At 48.6% G+C, this 18,260-nt stretch overlaps 1 protein-coding gene across 2 annotated transcripts; it reads right to left on the bottom strand.

Moving 5' to 3' along the window:
- Positions 1–13,474: 13,474 nt before the first annotated feature.
- On the bottom strand, positions 13,475–16,671 carry LOC146662821 (uncharacterized). 2 transcript variants are annotated; one of them, XM_085417711.1, is made up of 3 exons: positions 16,531–16,671; positions 14,708–14,990; positions 13,475–14,375 (listed from the first exon to the last, which is right to left on the bottom strand). In XM_085417711.1, exons 2-3 carry the CDS (start codon positions 14,976–14,978, stop codon positions 14,068–14,070), a joined length of 579 nt encoding a protein of 192 aa, XP_085273837.1. In that variant the 5' UTR covers positions 14,979–14,990; positions 16,531–16,671; the 3' UTR covers positions 13,475–14,067. The 2 variants fall into 2 exon arrangements, with proteins under 2 accessions (XP_085273837.1, XP_085273838.1); XM_085417712.1 differs by having other exon boundaries at positions 14,708–14,987.
- Between the last annotated feature and the right edge of the window lie 1,589 nt (positions 16,672–18,260).

The following is an 18,260-nucleotide window of genomic DNA, read 5'->3' as shown; positions in this document are numbered from 1 at the left end:
TTGTAGGTCAACCATACATTGTTGAGGCTGTTTAAATAAGGCTGAGTTCAGATTCGTCTGTTGGAGGCTTTGTTTCCTCAGCTCGTTTCACTCCAGGAGCTTCGCTCATAAAACAGAGCAGCGCTTTGAGCTTTAGAAAAGTTTTCCTTTGATGTGGAAGTCTGAACTTCAGGTCCGGAATGTTCCGGCCGTCTTGGTCTGAGCTGTGGAGCTGAGGCCTCTCAGGAGAAGTGAGGACATCCATGTTTTTGTGGTCGATAATGTTCAGTTACACTGAGAATGTAAATGTTGATGAATCTGTTTGAATTGTTTTGAATTCATATTCAAACTGAAACAAGTGGTCCGGCTCGAAGCTCGAGTTGTTTTCCAGATGAAGGTGCTCTAATTCCTGATGAAATGAAGACCTTTGGAGGACTTTCCCTGTCAGATATGTGGATGCAGGACCCAAACACAGGACTCTTAGAATGAAAACAGTGTTTGTTTACAGTGCAGAAAGTCTTCTGAGCGTGCTCCAGGTGAGGATGTATGTCCCTGACACCTGTGCAGCGTCTTCCTGTTGTGTCGGTGGTCCATGTTTCACTCCCCTTGCTCAGTATCTACAGTGCGCTCACTCCGTTCCCTCGTCTCCATAATCCTGCAGGAAACCACAGAAGCAGTCGTTAGGATTCCCACCAGCGACCACACAAACACTTTGTAAGACTTAGTTTTCAGAGCAAACTGACGATTCTGTCACAGTGAAACAGCGTCGACGGAGCTCAGCCACGTTGCTAAGAAGCTCCGGAGGTGAGGCTGAACTGCTGCAGGTGTGTGATTATGCTTCAAGCGAATCCCCACGGCAGGGACACCACTGTCCGGGCCTGGACTCACAGAGAAACCAGAACACCAAAAAACACGCACACACACAAACGAGGAAACATGGACCATGGGAACACACGACCATAGCAGATCACCCGGCGAGGACTGCGGACCGTGACATTCCTGTTCCCCAGCCTCGTGTTTTCCACCAGAGTTTGTACAAAGTAGAGACAGGACATGATGAGAAACAACGTGCTGACAGAATCACACGGCTGACAAATGAAAACTAAACTGAGAAAGAGCCATTAGCGAGGCAGACAACCTGAGTGGTAGGAGGAGGTGCCCAAACCTCTGGAACAGCTGCTGATCAGCTGACCTAAGCACTCACAGCTGCAGCATCTCTCACAGCTGCTTAGGAGCAAACCCACGTGACCATTTATGGTCCTGGTATAATGTGCTGGTCACAGAGCGCTGCAGCACGAATCACCTTCTGATGGTTGTCGGTCTGACTCTAGCTAACAGTGAAGCTTTGAGCACAGATGTAATCTAACATCATCACAGATGGACCAGAGGTCTCACCTGAAGTTCACTGTATGAAACCAGAGGCCACAGAGAGGCAGTCACACCTGTGAGATGGGCTGCCTGGCAGCATCCAGGTGATTCCCACTGAAGGTGACGGGAGTTTTCATGGATGATGAAACTGCAGAAGATCCACTGAGCTGGACTAACTCCTCATTATCATCTACAGGTTCAGCTTGATCAGAGCTGTATCTTTGAGACAACACTGCCACAATCAGGCCAGACTGGGAATTACAACAGTGTTTAATCAGCTGAGACAGAAACACACTGGTTATGTTTTAACAGCAGCACCCTGCTGAGCTGACAGTGTAAGTCAGGGGTGGGCAACTCCAGGCCTCGAGGGCCGGTGTCCCTGCAGGTGTTAGATGTCCTTGAACCAACACAGCTGATTTAAATGGCTAAATTAGCTCCTCACCATGTCCTGAAGTTCTCCAGAAGCCTGGTAACGAACTAATCATGTGATTCAGGTGTGTTGACCCAAGATGAGATCTAAAACCTGCAGGACACCGGCCCTCGGGGCCTGGAATTGCCCACCCCTGGTGTAAGCGATGGTTTGGGTATTTAAGGGTTAACGTGCAGGTTTACAGTCCCGAGAAGTGGAATCATCTCAGGTCAAATGTACAGTCCAGAGTTCTGCCTTTGTATCGCTGATCTCGCCTGAGGTGGATTTCAGGTGACTTGAGTCAAACGTATGAGTGACTGCAGTCTGGTAGGTTTCTAGAAAAGATGACAACATGTACATTTAGGAGCTTCATGCAGGCGGTCACCGACACTCTGCTTACCTGTGGCATCTGTACCTGCTGGGTGGACTTTGGTCCCCAAAGGAGGAATCAGTGTTTGATGGGTTTAAGTTTCTGGTTCTGAGTTCTGGTTGCAGCTCATCCTCTGCATCACATCTGAGCAGGAGCTTCCTGCTCCGTCCATCCACGAGCCCGACAGGAAACAGATCCCAATGAGCTTCAGCAGCTGCTGTTCTGAACTCAGTTACAGCATCTAATCCTGAACTACACTCTAATGGGTCTATACAATTAAGTTATTGATATAATTAATAATTCAAACACACTGAGCTCACACTGCGGGAGGAGCCGCAGCCCACTGCCAGAGATCCTCAGGTTGCTCCAGCAGGCCAGGGAATCCTTCGATGGTGGCACCAGAGTCGGAAAATGAGTTCATACGTCTGTCATTCATAAAAACAGACCCTGCACTCTTTGGCTTTCACCTGATGGGTGGGAACTGTAAGCTTTGGTCAGAGTTTTGGGGCAGTGTTCAGCTGTATCGCCAAAGCAGACGTCTGACCCCGTGTGAACGCTGACCTCAGGTGATCTCAGGTGACCTTAGGTGACCTCAGGGTGCATGATGTCATCCTCAGCCCAAGAACACCTGACTTTACATTTATCTATTCAATTTCAATTCAATTCAATTCAATTTTATTTATATAGCGCCAAATCACAACAAAAGTCGCCTCAAGGCGTTTCATAGATACAGAGAAAAACCCAACAATCATATGACCCCCTATGAGCAGCACTTTGGCGACAGTGGGAAGGAAAAACTCCCTTTTAACAGGAAGAAACCTCCAGCAGAACCAGGCTCAGGGAGGGGCGGGGCCATCTGCTGTGATTGGTTGGAGTGAGAGAAGGAAGACAGGATAAAAGACATGCTGTGGAAGAGAGACAGAGGTTAATAACAGATATGATTCAATGCAGAGAGGTCTATTAATACATAGTGAGTGAGAAAGGTGACTGGAAAGGAAAAACTCAATGCATCATGGGAATCCCCCGGCAGCCTACATCTATTGCAGCATAACTAAGGGAGGATTCAGGGTCACCTGGTCCAGCCCTAACTATATGCTTTAGCAAAAAGGAAAGTTTTAAGCCTAATCTTGAAAGTAGAGATAGTAAATGGTAAATGGCCTGCATTTGTATAGTGCTTTTACTCAGTCCCTAAGGACCCCAAAGCGCTTCACACTACATTAAGTCATTCACCCATTCACACACACTGGTGATGGCAGCTACGTTGTAGCCACAGCCACCCTGGGGCGCACTGACAGAGGCGAGGCTGCCGGACACTGGCGCCACCGGGCCCTCTGACCACCACCAGTAGGCAAACATGGGGTTAGTATCTTGCCCAAGGATATTTGGCACGCAGCCAGGAGGCAGCCTTGGATCGAACCACCGACCTTCTGATTAGTGGCTGACCTGCTCTGCCACCTGAGCTACAGCCAGATAGTGTGTGGTGGGGCGTGGTCTGCGGTGCCGTGCAGGGAGGGTGGACGCACCTGCACGGAATCCTTAATCACGCCTGCCTAGTTAAAAACACGGGGACTCAGGGGTTTGGGGGTGTTGTGGTGAGATGTAAATAAAGATGGCTCTGAATGATACTCCGTGGTCCTGCCGTGCCTTATTCTCGCCACATTGGTGCCGAAACCCAGGAGGAAGCACGGCGGGTCCGTATTGGAGCCAGGGAATGGAGGAGCTGGCCCAGAGGGTGGCCGAAATGGCGGCCACCCAGCGGGAGCAGGCAGCGGAGGTGCGCTGCTCTGGGCCTGGGCGCCACCCCCACAGGTGTGTCCCGAGGACAGTGAAGCGGTGGAGGTGCCGCGTGAAGCACCTCAGCAGCTGGAGGTGGCAGACGAGGCGCGCGGGGATCTGCGCCTGCCGGAGAAGGGGGAACAGCCGGGTGAAGGGCTGCTCCTGCCGGGAGCGGTGGATGAGCCGCTCCAACCGGAGGCGGCAGGCGAGGCGCACGAGGGTCTGTTCCGGCTGGAGGAAGAGGAGCCGCGCGGGGGGCTGCTCGAGCCGGGAGTGGCGGCAGAAGGAGTAGTAAACCCAGGCACAATGTACATTTCAAATTCCTTTATTAATTTTAAATATGTTTATATTGTCTACCCTGTAAAATAGTCAGATGCCTATTCAGATTAATGTACAGAATTCACCTGCTTGCTGCTACTACTGCACATTCACCCAGTGTATATATATATATATGTGTGTATGTATATATATATATATATATATATATACAGTGGGGCAAAAAAGTATTTAGTCAGCCACCGATTGTGCAAGTTCCCCCACTTAAAATGATGACAGAGGTCAGTAATTTGCACCAGAGGTACACTTCAACTGTGAGAGACAGAATGTGAAAAAAAAATCCATGAATCCACATGGTAGGATTTGTAAAGAATTTATTCGTAAATCAGGGTGGAAAATAAGTATTTGGTCACCTCAAACAAGGAAAATCTCTGGCTCTCACAGACCTGTAACGTCTTCTGTAAGAAACTTTTCTGTCCCCCACTCGTTACCTGTATGAATGGCACCTGTTTGAACTCATCATCTGTATAAAAGACACCTGTCCACAGCCTCAAACAGTCAGACTCCAAACTCCGCCATGGCCAAGACCAAAGAGCTTTCGAAGGACACCAGGAAAAGTATTGTAGACCTGCACCAGACTGGGAAGAGTGAATCTACAATAGGCAAGCAGCTTGGTGTGAAAAAATCAACTGTGGGAGCAATCATCAGAAAATGGAAGACATACAAGACCACTGATAATCTCCCTCGATCTGGGGCTCCACGCAAGATCTCATCCCGTGGGGTCAAAATGATCATGAGAACGGTGAGCAAAGATCCCAGAACCACACGGGGGGACCTGGTGAATGACCTGCAGAGAGCTGGGACCAAAGTAACAAAGGTCACCATCAGTAACACACTACAACGGCAGGGAATCAAATCCCGCAGTGCCAGACGTGTTCCGCTGCTGAAGCCAGTGCATGTCCAGGCCCGTCTGAAGTTTGCCAGAGAGCACATGGATGATACAGCAGAGGATTGGGAGAATGTCATGTGGTCAGATGAAACCAAAGTAGAACTTTTTGGTATAAACTCAACTCGTCGTGTTTGGAGGAAGAAGAATACTGAGTTGCATCCCAAGAACACCATACCTACTGTGAAGCATGGGGGTGGAAACATCATGCTATGGGGCTGTTTTTCTGCCAAGGGGACAGGACGACTGATCCATGTTAAGGACAGAATGAATGGGGCCATGTATCGTGAGATTTTGAGCCAAAACCTCCTTCCATCAGTGAGAACTTTGAAGATGAAACGAGGCTGGGTCTTCCAACATGACAATGATCCAAAACACACCGCCCGGGCAACAAAGGAGTGGCTCCGTAAGAAGCATTTGAAAGTCCTGGAGTGGCCTAGCCAGTCTCCAGACCTCAACCCCATAGAAATCTGTGGCGGGAGTTGAAAGTCCGTGTTGCTCGGCGACAGCCCCAAAACATCACTGCTCTCGAGAAGATCTGCATGGAGGAATGGGCCAAAATACCAGCTACTATGTGTGCAAACCTGGTAAAGACCTATAGTAAACGTTTGACCTCTGTTATTGCCAACAAAGGTTATGTTACAAAGTATTGAGTTGTATTTTTGTTATTGACCAAATACTTATTATCCACCCTGATTTACGAATAAATTCTTTACAAATCCTACCATGTGGATTCATGGATTTTTTTTTCACATTCTGTCTCTCACAGTTGAAGTGTACCTCTGGTGCAAATTACTGACCTCTGTCATCATTTTAGGTGGGGGAACTTGCACAATCGGTGGCTGACTAAATACTTTTTTGCCCCACTGTATACCTGTATGTATATGTATGTATATGTATATATGTATATGTATATTATACATATGTATAATACCTACAACCACGATTACCGACACTAACAAGCTGATCTACAATACGGCAACAGTGATCAGTGAGATGCTTGGCTACAAGTTGAACAGCGACAAGGGGCAGTACCCTCCATGGAGAAGGAGGCTAGAGGGCAAGATCAAAGTAGCATGGAGGGAGGTTAGCCAACTAACGGAGTTGCAGAAAGGTGCGACAAATAAGGTGCCTAAGAAATACAGCAAGCTGTCCATACCTGAGGCCTTGGAAACTGCCAAGCAAAGACTCATAGCCTTGGCCAGCCGCTTGAGGAGGTACACCAGAGAGATAGAAGGCAGGAGAATAAACCAGCTGTTCTCCACAGAACCAGCAAAGGTGTACTCTCAGTGGCAAGGGAACAATAAGAGAACAGCACCACCAAGGCTGGAGACGGAGCAATACTGGAAGAGCATATGGGAGAAGGATGCAACCCATAACGGCAATGCTCAGTGGCTAGAGGATCTGAGGGCTGACCACAGCGACCTCCCTGAACAGGGTCCAGTAACCATCACAGTGGCAGATATCCAAGAAAGGGTCTCCAGTATGAAGAGTTGGACAGCACCAGGGCCCGACATGGTTCACGCCTACTGGCTGAAGAAGCTGACTGCACTCCACGAGCGTCTGGCACAAATGAACCAGCTGCTAGTTAACGAGAGACACCCGGAATGGCTAACTGAAGGCCGGACGGTCCTGATCCCCAAGGACCCCAAGAAGGGACCGGTCCCCTCCAACTACTGACCAATAACCTGCCACAGTACTACATGGAAGCTCCTGTCAGGCATCATATCGGCTAAGATGAACAGGCACATGGGTCAATACATGAGCGGGACACAGAAAGGAATTGGCAAGAATACCAGAGGCGCAAAACACCAGCTACTGGTAGACAGAACAATCAGCCGAGACTGCAAGACCAGACTGACCAACCTGTGCACTGCCTGGATTGATTACAAGAAGGCCTATGACTCAATGCCCCACAGCTGGATACTGGGATGCCTAGAATTGTACAAGATCAATGGGACCCTAAGAGCCTTCATCAGGAACTCAATGGGGATGTGGCGTACAACACTAGAGGCCAACTCCAAGCCCATAGCACAAGTCACCATCAAGTGCGGGATCTACCAAGGAGATGCTCTGTCCCCACTGCTGTTCTGCATAGGCCTGAACCCCCTCAGTGAGATCATTAACAAGACTGGCTACGGATACAGACTACGGAACGGAGCAGTTGTCAGCCACCTCCTGTACATGGATGACATCAAGCTGTATGCCAAGAGTGAACGAGACATCGATTCACTGATCCACACTACCAGGCTATACAGCAATGACATTGGAATGTCGTTCGGACTGGAGAAGTGTAGTCGGATGGTAACAAAGAGAGGGAAGGTAGTCAGAACTGAGGGGATTGAACTACCAGAAGGCAACATTGCAGACATAGAGGACAGTTACAAGTACCTGGGGATCCCGCAGGCAAATGGGAACCATGAAGAGGCCGCTAGAAAGGCTGCAACCACCAAGTACCTGCAGAGGGTCAGGCAAGTCCTGAGGAGTCAGCTGAATGGTAAGAACAAGATCCGGGCCATCAACACCTACGCCCTGCCCGTGATCAGGTACCCTGCTGGGGTAATAGGCTGGCCAAAGGAGGAGATAGAAGCCACTGACATAAAGACAAGAAAGCTCCTGACCATGCATGGAGGGTTTCACCCCAAGTCCAGCACCCTGAGGCTGTACGCTAAGCGGAAGGAAGGGGGCCGGGGACTGGTGAGTGTCAGCACCACAGTCCAGGATGAGACAACGAACATCCAAGAATACATTGGGAAGATGGCCCCAACTGACCGAGTGCTCAGTGAATACCTCAGGCAGCAGAAACCCAAGAAAGAGGAGGGAGACGAGGAACCATCATGGAAGGACAGGCCCCTGCACGGTATGTACCACCGGCAGATAGAGGAGGTGGCTGATATCCAGAAATCCTACCAGTGGCTGGACAAAGCTGGACTGAAAGACAGCACAGAGGCACTAATCATGGCAGCACAAGAACAAGCTCTGAGTACAAGATCCATAGAGGCTGGGGTCTATCACACCAGGCAAGACCCCAGGTGCAGGCTGTGTAAAGATGCCCCAGAGACAATCCAGCACATAACAGCAGGGTGCAAGATGCTAGCAGGCAAGGCATACATGGAACGCCATAACCAAGTGGCCGGCATAGTGTACAGGAACATCTGTGCCGAGTATAACCTGGAAGTCCCGAGGTCAAAATGGGAGATGCCCCCAAGGGTGGTGGAGAATGACCGAGCTAAGATCCTGTGGGACTTCCAGATACAGACGGACAAAATGGTGGTGGCTAACCAACCGGACATAGTGGTGGTAGACAAACAGAAGAAGACGGCCGTAGTGATCGATGTAGCGGTTCCGAATGACAGCAATATCAGGAAGAAGGAACACGAGAAGCTGGAGAAATACCAAGGGCTCAGAGAAGAGCTGGAGAGGATGTGGAGGGTGAAGGTAACGGTGGTCCCCGTGGTAATCGGAGCACTAGGTGCGGTGACTCCCAAGCTAGGCGAGTGGCTCCAGCAGATCCCGGGAATAACATCGGAGATCTCTGTCCAGAAGAGCGCAGTCCTGGGAACAGCTAAGATACTGCGCAGGACCCTCAAGCTCCCAGGCCTCTGGTAGAGGACCCGAGCTTGAAGGATAAACCGCCCGCAGGGGCGTGCTGGGTGTTTTTTTTTTTTATATATATATATATATATATATATATATATATATATATATATATATATATATATATATATACACATGTTGAGGAGCGTGTCAGGCTACATTTCACTGTGTGTTATACTTGTATAACTATGCATGTGACAAATAAAGAACCTTGTACCTTGAGTAGTGACGGAGAGTAAAGAGAGAAACTATCTGTATTTCTTAATTGCAAATGGCACCAAATTGTATTCAAACTGAGCCACACTTATGGAGCTCCACAGTTCTGTTCCTGGTGTTTTGGTTGACATCTCCTGATTTTCCCATGTCACAGAAACAGGCTCTGTGTTTTGCCTTATATGCATCCACAGCTGTGCCACCAGTTTACTCACATGGACTCTACAAACCAATCAGAAGCTTCTTCAGCTCAGAATGGAATCGTCTGGAGTTTTCATATTAATTAACAATAAACTTAGTGTATATGTACTCCTACATTGGATGAAAGTGATAAAAATAGAAGCTCTGTCTCTCTTTATTCTGACATTTAACTAATTCAAAAGATGTTTCAATATTTATTTATCCAAAACAAAACAAGTTTACTCTAAATGATGTTGTACAGTAAAAAAATGTTCTTGTGTTTTCCATAAAGTGTAAATATCTGGTTTCAACTGTGAATATACGGCTGTGTATTGAAATTCCTCTTGTTTTGCATAGAAATATACTGAACAACATACAAAGCTTAATATGTAAAACACTACCAGAGTTTTTTCTTTGAAAGAAGCTCCTTGCAGGAGGGGGAGATACAGGAGAGGTGGAGGAAGATCTCAGCCTGGGTGTTTATTGTCTTATGTAGTCTGGAAGATGAGTGGATGGTGGGGTGGGTGCAGTTTTCTCTGTGGTGGGGTTGGGTGGACTGTCCCGGGCTCTGTGGGGCCGGGCGGCGCTGCTGCACTGGGCCCGGTCTGGATGGGCCTGGGCCCCCTTTCCCTGGCGGGTCGCGGAGTATGGGGGTGCCTACTGGGGTCAGCGGGGGAGCTGGCCCCAGGGAGGGGTCACTTGCCCCTCCCTTCCTTCCCTCCCCATCTCCAGCTGCCTCCCTCTTCCCGCTCCACCACAACCACCCACACATGCAGGACCTTGGAGTGGGGGTATGTCACCAGGGTGCAGAGGAGGCTACCCCCCCCCCCCCCCCCCTGTCCCCTTCTGGCTGCCTCTGCCTCAATTTTATCCCACAACTTAGACATTCACATTACTCACACTCTCATTACACATACATATAGGATCTTGGGGGTGGGCACGATACACGGAGTCCAAATTACCATCAGGGTGTACACCCCACCCCTGGCGTCGTTGCCCACCTCTCAATTTTAAATACACGTAGACATTGAGGGCTAGCAGGAGGGACCATGCGCTTACCTGCTGCTCTCTGGCAGGTAGCTCCAAGCCCTCCTGGGTTTTAAATGCACCTTAGAACACACATGCATCAACACTACAATGAGCGGGTGGAGGGAGGTTCGGAGTCTTCTCTCACCCCCGTTCTCTGCGACCTGCTGGAGCAGGGGGGCTAGGAGGAGGAGTTGGCCGTCCGACTGCGGTCTGGAGTGTGGAGCCTTCCTGCTGCTGCGGAGTCGGGGCGGTCTGCCTCCCCCCACCGCAGGGAAAAGGGAAACACCACCTGGGTCTGGGTGCAGTTCCCCCCTCCAGGGGCAAGGGCACCTAGACCCGGTTTGTAGAGTACGCTTGGGGAGTGTGATCGTGTGTACAACGTCTCTTTATGTCTGTCTCCACGTTGGTTGAGTGTGGAGTAAGTGCATATGAGAGCATGAGGGTGGGAATGGATGTTTGTATCTGTGTGTGCCTGTATGTCTGTGTCTATATGTCAGGTTGGGTGTCAGGCGCCACCTCTCTGGGGACATCTCAGGCCCTCCAAGGTTTGGAGGCCTATCTCCCCCCACCACCACTTCCCCTGCCAGTGGCGGACTCCCTCAGGTGTCGGTGCGTTGGTGGTTCTTTGTGTCCGGGGATGGGCGTCCAGGTACACACCGGCTCACTCCTTGGCGGCTGCTTATCGGGGCCTGGAGCCTGGGGCTCGCTCGGGCCACTTCGGAGGTGGGGTGCCCCCGGCCTCACGGCCTGGGGCTCGGTCACTCAGGCGCAGCTGGCTGCCGGCGGAGCTCACGGGCGCGTCACTGCAACTCCCCCTGGCTTCTGCTCCGCGGCTGCTGAGTGAGCCCTCATCTGGGACTCTCCTCAGCTCTTTCCGGGACAGTGGCGCAGCTGCCCCTCTGTTGGTCTTCCTTGGTCTCTTGTGTTCTGGGGGCCTCTGGATGTCTGGAGTTTTGATCTCCTCCATACCTGCTTCACGCCCTGGAGGACGGGGCTGTGGCCCCCCCACACCCTCTAGCAGATCATTACATGAAGGAACCTTTTAAAAACAAGCGCGTCCATGCTCACAGGTGCACACACGGGTGATCACACCCACAAACTACACCCTTTTTGGCTCCTACCTCAAAGCACACTGTGTTCTGTTGATCTTATGTGCTGCACAATAATGTTTAACATTTAGTATTTACTGTCATATTCCCATATATCATTGTGATGTTGTTTATTCTATTACTCTTGTTCTCTTCTGCTTGCTTTCTTTTTTCTTTCTCAGCAGGTGACCCAGGTGATTGATATATGCATTTTTTTTCCTCTGCCTGTTCTGTTGGTTTTTGTTTTTTGCCCTTCTCCCCCGTCCCTCTTCTCAGCTGTTTCTCTTTCCCTCTTTCTTTCTCCCCTTCTTTCCTCCAGTCAAGTCTGTCCCGTATTCAGTAAGTGAAAATAAAATAAACAATAAAAGGTGAATCAAATGGACCATTACGGCAAGGCTGGGATGGTCAGTTTGGTAAAGTAAATCCGTTGGGCATCTTTCTTTACCTTTAGACAACAATTCTGATGCAAAAGAGCCAAACGGGACAGGCAGAAAAAAAAAAAGAAAGAAAGAAGCTCCTTATGTCCATTCTTGTATATCAGTGCATTACTGATTGATTTAGCCGTGGAGGGAAACAACTGAAAATATGAAATAAACACACATGTGAGCTAAGACTCTAAAGAAACAGCATTGTTGTTGTTCGGCTTTTCATTTCACCATTTGTTGATTCACTGGAAGAGCGAGTAACATAATATGGGTCAAGTGATCAGTTTGATATCAATCTTTCGTGATGCACCGTCATATTTACATTATTTGTACAGTACGAATGATTTGCTTTGGTACCTGGTCAAACTTCAGCTCTCCTCTGGCTCCATTTCTCCAACAGCGCACTCACAGGCAGCAGCCCAGTAAGCCACCCCCACGCTCCGCCCCTGCCTGGGTCACCTGTCCATGTACAAGAAGTCACATGACTGCATTACTGGAAACGTGCATGATCCAGGTCAGTCTTTACCTGAAGGCGTGCTGGCGATTTGTTTGCTTTATCTCACTCAGGTTATTACTTTCGTACTACCAGCTCACCTGCACTGACAGGTGTAGGACTGTCTTTGAAAATAGGATATGACCTCACAGGAAGAGCTAACGTTCACCAGTTTTAGAGCGCTCCAGAGTCCAGTGTGTGATAAACCCGGTGGACCCTCCACCACAGAATGAAGCAGACCCCGCCCCACTCTGACAGCAGAAGAAGACCGTGAACACTCACCTGCTCGTCCACTTCCTTTTTCTTCTGTAACGTGCAGTTGTTCTTCCTCTCCCCTGAAACAGGAAGTCAAACGGCTACGTAACAGGAAGTGTGTAGCACACGTTTCCTGTGTCTAGCACACACTTCTCACTAACAAGTACACAAAGTTCCTGCGTGCTTGTTAGTTCATGCTTGAAAGCTCTGTCAGGAGTGCGGCGCTCGGAGGATGGGAGGACGCAGCGCGCGGTGTAGTTGATGACATCACAGCTCGACTCCAGTGTCTTATGTTGCCTTTAAATATTAATCACTGTGATTAATATTTAAAGTGAAAGTTGTCCATGTTTCATGTAATTGAAACATTAAACTGATTATTGAAAAGTGTTTTTAAGCACATAGATGATCTGAAAAGGTTCACGTCACATGGGAGGGATCAGCAAAGAGCTGTAGTCCACTCTGTAGCTCATCAGTGTTAAACAATCAGCACAACTATAACGTTCTAATTTAGGGGGTTTGGTGGTTTTGACTCCTGTGGAAGTGCCCCAGGACTACGTCTGCTCCTGGTAGGACATTTTGAACTGAATCTTTTGTCTTTATTCTCTGACGTAGAAGATAATAATGATAATAATAATGATGGATTGCATTTATATAGTGCTTTTCGGGACCCCTCAAAGCACTTTACAATTCCACTATTCATTCACTCTCACATTCACACACTGGTGGAGGCAGCTACAGGTGTAGCCACAGCTGCCCTGGGACAGACTGACAGAGGCGAGGCTGCCATATCATCGGCCCCTCTGGCCAACACCAGTAGGCGGCAGGTGAAGTGTCTTGCCCAAGGACACAACGACCGAGACTGTCCGAGCGGAGGCTCGAATCGGCAACCTTCCGATTACAAGACGAACTCCCAACTCTTGAGCCACGATCGCCCCGTACAGATGAAGATGGACAGATTAGAGCTTCCTGCCTGTAACAAATCCATTTGTGGAAACCCACAATGATCCACACTAATGATTGTCAGTTACTGAATATGTTCAAGGTTACTTTACAGACTGAAGCAGACACAGTGACAGGAAACTCATCTTTTATTTTCACGTTGATCAGAGTTACAGAAAGAAACATGAAACTCTGACCCTCTGCTCTCTGACATGTTTGACTTCAACAACATGAAAACAGCCAAAATCCTCATTAATCTGTTGGACTTTTATTCTAATCAGCTCTAAAATGTTTCCATAAAATCTAATAAACTTCTCGTTAACATCAGTGTCCGATGAAAATTCTACAAATAAAGTCATTTTCCTGATTGTTTTGTTCTCAGACTGGAAGTCAGAGATCTTGGTTTCCATCCATCCTGAAGGTTTTCACAGAGCCGACTGTTCAGGTTTGACTCAAAGCCTTGTTTCTGGGACACTTTAGTCCTGAAACCTGCTGAAACTCTGACATGTTCTGCTGTTTGAACATCTTTGTTTGTATAAAGACGCATAGAAAATCGTCTCTGTGAAAATCTTTGATGTGAAAACCAAACCAAATAGATGAGCCTCGCGCTCGTGTTTCTGTAAGTGGATTGGAGGATTAAACATTGAACTGTATCAGCTGCTTCTGGGTGTTACAGATGATTCCTAATTTGCTCTCCTGTGAGTGCTGAACATCTGGCAGTGCGTCACATCAGCTGCAGCTCCCGTGAAAGGCACGGATCCACCTCGCAGAGAGCGGCGATCAGAGCCGAGCTGCCCTGGGATCCTTTTCTGCGCACCACGTCGATCACCTGTCGGGCTTTATCCGCCCTGCTCCTCACTCCGCCTAAATCCATTTCATCATCGATGATGACGCGGCGCTCCAGGAGTTTATCCAGCAGCTTCCTCAGGACGGGTTCGGACACTCTGTCGATAAACTGAGAGCGAACGGCCGCCAACTTCTCCTCTGCCGAGGAGTCGGCGGCGGTCTTTGGCAGATCGGGACCTGGAAGACCTGTGAGAGAGAGGAGGACGGATTAATGCCGAGGTCAGAGTGAGGCCGAAGACCTCCGACCACGGGAGCCTCGGCGTGAAGCCGAAGACCTCCGACCACGGGAGCCTCAGAGTTCCTGAGAACATCCAATCCAGCAGCTCCGACTCGGGCGGCTCCTTCCATCAGCTGTTTGCTCTGAATGCACCTTAAAAGGGAGAGAGACACTCTGCACACACTTCCTGTTTGCACGTCCTGTCACAGCGTGACGCTGCTCTGACCCTGATGATGTCACCTGAATGTCAAACGCTCAAACAGGTTAAAGGAAGTGCACGCCTGCCCACAGCCTCACTGACCTGCAGGTTGACCCATGACCTTTCGCAGCTTCTTCACCAGGTCGTTCCTGTTGATCTTCTTAAAGATGCTCTCCATCACCTGCACGGCTCCGTCCATGTCATACTTCTGCACCATCAGATCCACGGCGTCGCACCGCTCCGCCGTCGACAGCCGGTTCACTTTGATGGGCTCGATGTCTCTAAACCGCTCGTTCTTCAGGTTCCACTTGAAGGTCTTGAATTCCTCATCTGTTATGTCTTCCAGGATGTTGACGAGGTCCGGCTCCGTCATCTCGGCTTCCTGCTAGCATCAGAAAACACTGTGATCAGACTCTGATGCATCATGGGTAATGAGCGCACGCGGGTGTAAAGCGATGACGCAGATCCAGCTTTACACGGTGAGAGCGCCGACGTGAAACACAGTCAGTGTTAGCAAACATCTCCAGTAATAAATCAGTGCACCACAAACACATGGACGACTATGACAGAGGCACAGAAAGAGGCGGGGTTTAGTTCAGGAAGGAGGCGTGACCTGGAAGTATCTGCCCTCATCAGCGCTGTCTGAATTCTCCACATGTTATGGACTAAAGGCACTTCAGTGCTTCCTTTACTTCCTTTAGCAGAGGACACACTGGAGCATCCTTTGTGAAAGGGGAGGAGCAAAAGGCCTCCCCAAACGAACACAAATATTCAAGCATGACCTCTATGAACTCTGCAATAAAAACTACTTCCTGTTGCTGCACGAACAACATGGGTTCATACAGAGTCTGTATGATGTGTATGTGATGGTAACGTGTTCTGTGTGGTCAGTTTGCATTAATGTTCTTTAAACTGGTCAGGATCATCACCCAGTTCGGCTGTGGGTCAGCTGGGATACAGGATGGATGGAAGGAACTTTAAATCCCGTCCACGGCCGTCAGTCCCAAACTCACAGAGATCTTCAAAAAGCAGACGCCAGCAAGGCGGAGCCTAAAGGTGCCTCAACTCGCACACGACTTATCTTTCACAGGCTGTTCTCGTTTACTCGGCCTGCACAAAACAAACAAAACGCAGAAGCAGTGGACACCCCCGACACCAATCAGGAGTCGGGAATGTCAGCATGCCCCGCCCTCAGCTGTTTCCTGCCACTGCAGCTCAAACTGGTTTGAACCTGATCTCAGATTAAAGATGGTGCGATCACACACAGCTGGCTGATGATGAAGTGTGAAAGAAGGAGCAAACCCCGCAGATGTTCTCAGCAGGTTTACAAAGATGGCCTCCAGCTGCTTTTAATCGACACCAGCGATGTCGATTAACAGCCTGTATCCACAGGCTGTGAGGCTCCTGAACTCTCTGCCCCCCTCTCACGGACAATAACCATATCCAACTTCTTAATAGCAATGAACTGGTCTGCATTGGTGCATCATATCTTTATTCTCTTCCCCCTCCTGCCCCCCCCCCCCCCTCTTTCTTAAATAGATAACTATCATATCTGATATCATATCTCACAGTACAATAATATTGAATGGGTTGCATTGTTGTATTTTGTCATGTTTCTCAGGTCTTTGTCTGAATTTCTACGAACATTATTGCTAAGGATTGTCTTATTGCATTGGAGTCACACTGGGTTAAATATGTACACTTGGGTTTTAAGGGGTATTTATTATTTTCTTCTTTTTTTTGGGTTGTATGGAAGCCCCAAACACAATTTCATTGTTCTTGACAATGACAATAAATAAATAAATACTAAATACTAGAGAGCAGACGTCAGGCTCGCAGGAAGGAAACCTTCTGTGGCGCTCGCCCTCAAAGGCCAAGCCAGAGCCTGACGAGGAGCTTCAGGTAGAAACGGCAGACACACTCACCTTTCAGCTCGAAACGATGACAGAGAAAGGAGCGCTTCCACTCGCTGGTGCCTGTCAGACGGGCTTCAGGGCTGCTGCTCTCTCAATGTGAGGAGCTGTGATGTGTTCACACTGAGTTTGTCTCTGAACTTTGATTTCAGCTTCCAAAGAAGTGAGTGTAACCTGAAACTGGGGGAGGTCTTTCTGTGGAAATCACAGCAGACCTGTCGGACGGCATAGCATCATGCTTATCTAATTGCCCCCTAGCAGGTTTACTTCAACTAACCCTGACCTTCTCCGCCTCTTTGTCAGAAACCTGACTGTAGGAAGTGTCAGACATGGCGTGCTCCTTCCTTGAAGAGCCAGTAGATGTTGAAGCCCAAATTCTCCGCAGAGCTCTCCGCCGGGAGAGAGTGATCAGAGCGCGTTTGGACATTTTATCATTTCCTGATGATTTCCTGTGTGAACGTTACCGTTTCTCAGCACAATCTATAATTCATTTGAATAACATCCTCAGGCCTAATATTGCTCATGTGACACATCGCGGACATTCTCTCAGTTCTGTGCATATTATTTGTATTGCACTTCGGTTTTTTGCAAACGGGAGCTTTCTGTATAATATTGGTGACGCTGAGCACGTTTCCAAGGCTACCGTCTGTCGGGCAGTCAGGAATGTTACAGTTGCACTGAAACGTCTCCTGTACTCGTTTGTGGTGTTCCCCGGTCATAGACCCACAAGATTTATCAAAGAGGGATGCCACAAAATTGCAGGTATCAGGATGAACAAAACTTAATTCATGATGTGGTGATATTTGAACTACTACTTAAATTGCACATTTATTCTCACGGTTCCCAGGCGTGATTGGCTGTATAGATGGCACTCACATTCCAATCATTGCTCCTTCAGTACATGAAGGAGACTATGTGAACAGGAAGTCTTTCCACAGCATTAATGTGCAGGTACATAGTTCCCTGTAGCATGTCAAACTAACAAATTATTTCATTATAGTAATGGATGCTAATTTGTGTTCTCTGCACTGTGGATCATATGTGATGCTGCCAACATTATCACAAATGTGGAAGCCAAGTGGCCAGGCTCTGTGAGTGGTGGTGGTGGAGGACCCCCACCTGTTTTTCGGGCCTCCGCTTCTTTTTCTGTTGGCTATAACGGGCCACATTTGAGCATACAGAGTAAGCAAATATGTACTTGTAATGTGCTCAGATAATTTCAATAAGTGCTTACAGAGGGGAAATTAATGTAGCCTCTAACTGCATTTGATTTACATGGGACACACAGACCAAGCACTATGGCTCATAATACAATTACACCACCTGTTTGGACTATATTTTTATATTTCATTTTTACTTGCTGCCAGGAACGTTTGGGGCCTGTTGGGTTGCACCTGCGCTCACATCACATCACAAAATAAAATGTATAAAATAACAAATAAAATAACATATGATAAAATAACGTGTTAAATGGGTGGAAATCCCTAGATCAATGTTTAAATTAACACTCACGCATTGACTCTGTCGGCTATGTTTTGCCATGCATGCTCCCTTTCTTTTGCAGCTGAGGCTGTGTTACTTTTTTCCCGCGGAATTTGCATGTTATCGGCATATGCTGCCATCAGAATTTCGGCCTCAAGCGCTGTGAAATACATTGACCGCGCCTTCTTTCCCTCCGTCTCCATGGTGACTCGCTTAATCTGTGCTCCACTAATCAGGGCTTTATGTATCCTCGTGCGCGC

The sequence above is a fragment of the Rhamphochromis longiceps genome, linkage group LG9 (assembly GCF_057381845.1).
Source record: "Rhamphochromis longiceps isolate RC_006_pf linkage group LG9, R_longiceps_female_GT1.1, whole genome shotgun sequence".
Lineage (NCBI taxonomy): Eukaryota > Metazoa > Chordata > Actinopteri > Cichliformes > Cichlidae > Rhamphochromis > Rhamphochromis longiceps.
The sequence above is the reverse complement of the archived record's forward strand: the minus strand, read 5'-3'. Positions and strand labels throughout refer to the sequence as shown.